The sequence below is a fragment of the Saccostrea cucullata genome, unplaced genomic scaffold (assembly GCF_032062105.1).
Source record: "Saccostrea cucullata isolate Sc308-1 unplaced genomic scaffold, CSIRO_AGI_Scuc_v1 ctg4611, whole genome shotgun sequence".
Taxonomy (NCBI): Eukaryota; Metazoa; Mollusca; class Bivalvia; order Ostreida; family Ostreidae; genus Saccostrea; species Saccostrea cuccullata.
This window is the reverse complement of record NW_026924152.1, coordinates 22261-25700: the sequence shown is the minus strand read 5'-3', so window position 1 is coordinate 25700 and position 3440 is coordinate 22261. Positions and strand designations below refer to the sequence as shown.

The window sequence follows — 3440 nt, the reverse complement described above, 5'->3', positions numbered from 1 at the left end:
AACATCTGGCTTCATGCATTTGGTATTGCTCAATTATGTAATTATGACTATTAAATTAGAAGTACCCCATGTATAACAAATTAATTAATACGTTATGTATATGAAAATATGTCAAATAAAATACCAAATAAAGAAAATAATGTAATTGCTCCATAAATTACGTAACAGAAGCATTACTTTGAGAATGTTTCAAAATTATCTCATTATAAATAGTCTTTTCTTAATCATTCAACAAGTAAACCCTACGAGCATGGTATGTAACTGTGTTAAACTATCTTTATCGATAGTTAAAAATAAGACTTTCAGGAGCACACCATTCAAAGGTGTGTTCTCCGAACGGCTACTGAAATAAAACAACAAGTAATTATCACACTCAATTAAGGGGCCCTCTAAGGGGCACAGGTAGACTTACCTGTGTTTTCCTGGATAAGCAATAATTTATAAATCAGATATATTCATTCAATTTTATTGAATTTTTTTTATTTCATTCAATTTTTTTTTTCAAAAATATAATGAATTAATAATATAAATAGATAAAATTAAGATTTCAGAAAATAATTTATTTTTTTTTGGTACCTTTAATTTTATTTTTTCCAAACTTTTCAATAGTATTGATTGAGAATTTACAAACAATTGTTTGTGCTAAATTTTCAATATCTTTTAAATATCAAATTAACACATTAAAAAAAAAACATTTTTATGTATGATAAATAAATTGTTTATATAAAATTTTGTCTAAATTAATTCATTTATTCATCCTTTTTAATTATTAAAACAGTCTTTTAACTCATCATAAAATACAAAAGTTATGTTTTAATTTTCATATTAAATATAGATGATTCGAGATAAAAACAGATCACTTTGATTTTTAAGGAATTCCTAAGTTAATAAGCTAATTGATGAAGCACCTGATAATTGATATCAGTTCACTTTGAAATTTTAATAGGCAAAACTATCTCAATAAGTGTCATAGAAAATGATGTTCTGAACTGTTCTGCCTAATGATGCAGTCCAAGCTGTAAATACAAGAACAACCCAAGCTACAGAATAGTATCTATTTAAGGATGGACATGAAGTGCTGAACTTGCTTAATGATGCAGTCCAAGCTGTAAATACAAGAACAACACAAGCTACAGAACAGTATATATACAAGGATGGAAATGAAGTTGCATCATTCTTCACCCATCAACAATGGCGAATGCACAGCTCAACGTGAAATTCATCACAAACAGAAGAGGCGGCCAAAACTTATCCTTTCAAGGTTTCATCTACAGAATTCACCGAAGAACAGACACCAAGCTCTTCTGGAGATGTGTTGTTGCAGGATGTTCAGCAGGCCTCTCCACAGAAAACAACGTTCCCGTAGGATTCGGAAGACAGCTCCACGCCCATCCTGCGGATCACACCGAGGTTGTTGCCAAACAGATCATGAACCAGATTTCAAGGCGATGCACAGAAGAAGTGAAACCCATACCTTCAATCTTCACAGAGGAACTCAACAAGCTGCGAGACAACGAGTGGGATGACACCAGCAGAGAAGTCATCGAGGGATTGCCAACCTTCAACACGGCCAGGTCATCACTTTACAGAGCTCGCCGGAAACAGACTCCACCACTTCCAAAGACAGCTGCTGACATCCGACTTGAGGGGAAATGGACAGAAACAGAGACAGGGGAAAATTTCCTTCTTCTAGACGACACCGTTCACAACAGTAGGATCCTAGCATTCGCAACAACGGACAATCTACGAGACCTGGCAGCTTCAGAGACCTTTTTCTGTGACGGGACATTCTACACCTGCCCCAGCCTATTCCACCAGATCTACACCATTCATATCCTGAGTGATGATGTGATGACACCTGTTGTGTATGCCCTGCTACCAGGAAAGAGTCAAGCCATCTATACAAGATTCTTCACCCATCTTCAAGATAAGATCAACGACCTTGGCCTACAGTTTCTACCTACCTGTGCTCTAGCAGACTTCGAGACAGCAGTCCACAACTCCATCAGAGAAGTGTTTCCGGGTGTAACAACCAAGGGTTGTTTTTTCCACTTCACACAAGCTATTTGGCGAAAAGCTCAACACTCAGGACTACAGATTCCCTACAAAGAAGACGACGACGTAAAGACTCTGGTTAGACGAGCAGCAGTTCTTCCCCTTGTTCCACTTGACTGCATTGAAGACGTTTGGTTCAGAGCCCTAGAAGACAGAGATGAAGCTGACCTGACACAAGCTACAGAATCCTTTACAGACTATGTGACAGAACAGTGGGTGAACGGTGACAGACTTCTGTGGAATCATTTCGGAACGGAGGGACCACGGACCAACAACAGCCTGGAAGGATGGCATGGAAAACTCAAAAGAATTGCACAGCATGCACATCCCAACATCTTCGTCGTGGTGAAGATGTTCAAAGACATACAGAATGCAAAAGAGATTCAAAAGATTCAGAGAGAAGCCGGCGGAAGTATTAGACCTCCAGCGAAGAAGTATGCAACAATAAAGAGAAGACTGCAGCTACTGAAAGAAAGGTATCAGCAAGGCATCATAGATCTTATGACCTACACAGACTCGGCATCTGAACTTCTGCACCTCGGACAGTGATCCCTTATTTGTGATGAAACATGAAGACTAAATGACTTGTTAATATTGTAAATATGTGTGATATGAAAGTGAAACAGTGCTATTTTATTCATAATATAAAAATAAGTGCTGCTATACAATAGAACTTTAATATAGTTTATATTTTTAAAAATGTTTGTGTATATAATATTTTTATTTAAAAATATGCATACAAAATATTTATTTATACCAGTGCTCACTGCTCAAATAAAAAAATGAAATAAAAACTTGTTCTATTTTATTTAAATTCTGGTTGATTATTCATACAGGTAAGTCTACCTGTACCCCTTAGAGGGCCCCTTAATTGAGTGTGATAATGACTTGTTGTTTTATTTCAGTAGCCGTTCGGAGAATAAACCCATTCAAACGACTCAAACTAAACTATCGATATTAAACAACTCAAACAAGCCATAATGCGCGGGACCATGTTTTGTAGCAGACAATTCAGGAGGAGACCTTATGAACACTAATAGTGTTAAGACAATCCTGTAGTGATTTAATTGTTGCAATAACGCTTTCAAATTAAAATGATTGGAACTTTAGTTCACTCTAAAACTACTACATGTAAGTGCTAAAACTTTTTTTTCACTATTTACACTTAAGTTAAAGTAATAACCAATATAACTTGTGTTGTCAATTTAAGACTAGAATATAATTTTATACTTGTATACCTTATTCGTATGCCTTTAAAAATTTGGCCTCAATATTCATGGGTCTCTTCATAAGAATGAGGTGTATCTAAAACCACGTGGTATTCCTGTCTTCAGTTTTATCGTCCAAAGACAACCCGTCGCAGCATGTTTCCTCGAATACAACGA

The 3440-nt window shown here is 35.9% G+C and overlaps 1 protein-coding gene across 1 annotated transcript; it reads left to right on the top strand.

Annotated features, from left to right (window-relative positions):
- Positions 1 to 884: 884 nt before the first annotated feature.
- LOC134265864 (uncharacterized) lies at positions 885 to 2979 on the top strand. Its single transcript, XM_062748089.1, has 2 exons — positions 885 to 1009; positions 1064 to 2979. Exon 2 carries the CDS (start codon positions 1192 to 1194, stop codon positions 2602 to 2604), a length of 1413 nt encoding a protein of 470 aa, XP_062604073.1. The 5' UTR covers positions 885 to 1009; positions 1064 to 1191; the 3' UTR covers positions 2605 to 2979.
- Positions 2980 to 3440: the final 461 nt, after the last annotated feature.

Bases quoted from the DNA above. Each gene is read 5' to 3' on its own strand.
- LOC134265864 (XM_062748089.1), top strand. From the start codon at position 1,192: ATGGCGAATGCACAGCTCAACGTGAAATTCATCACAAACAGAAGAGGC.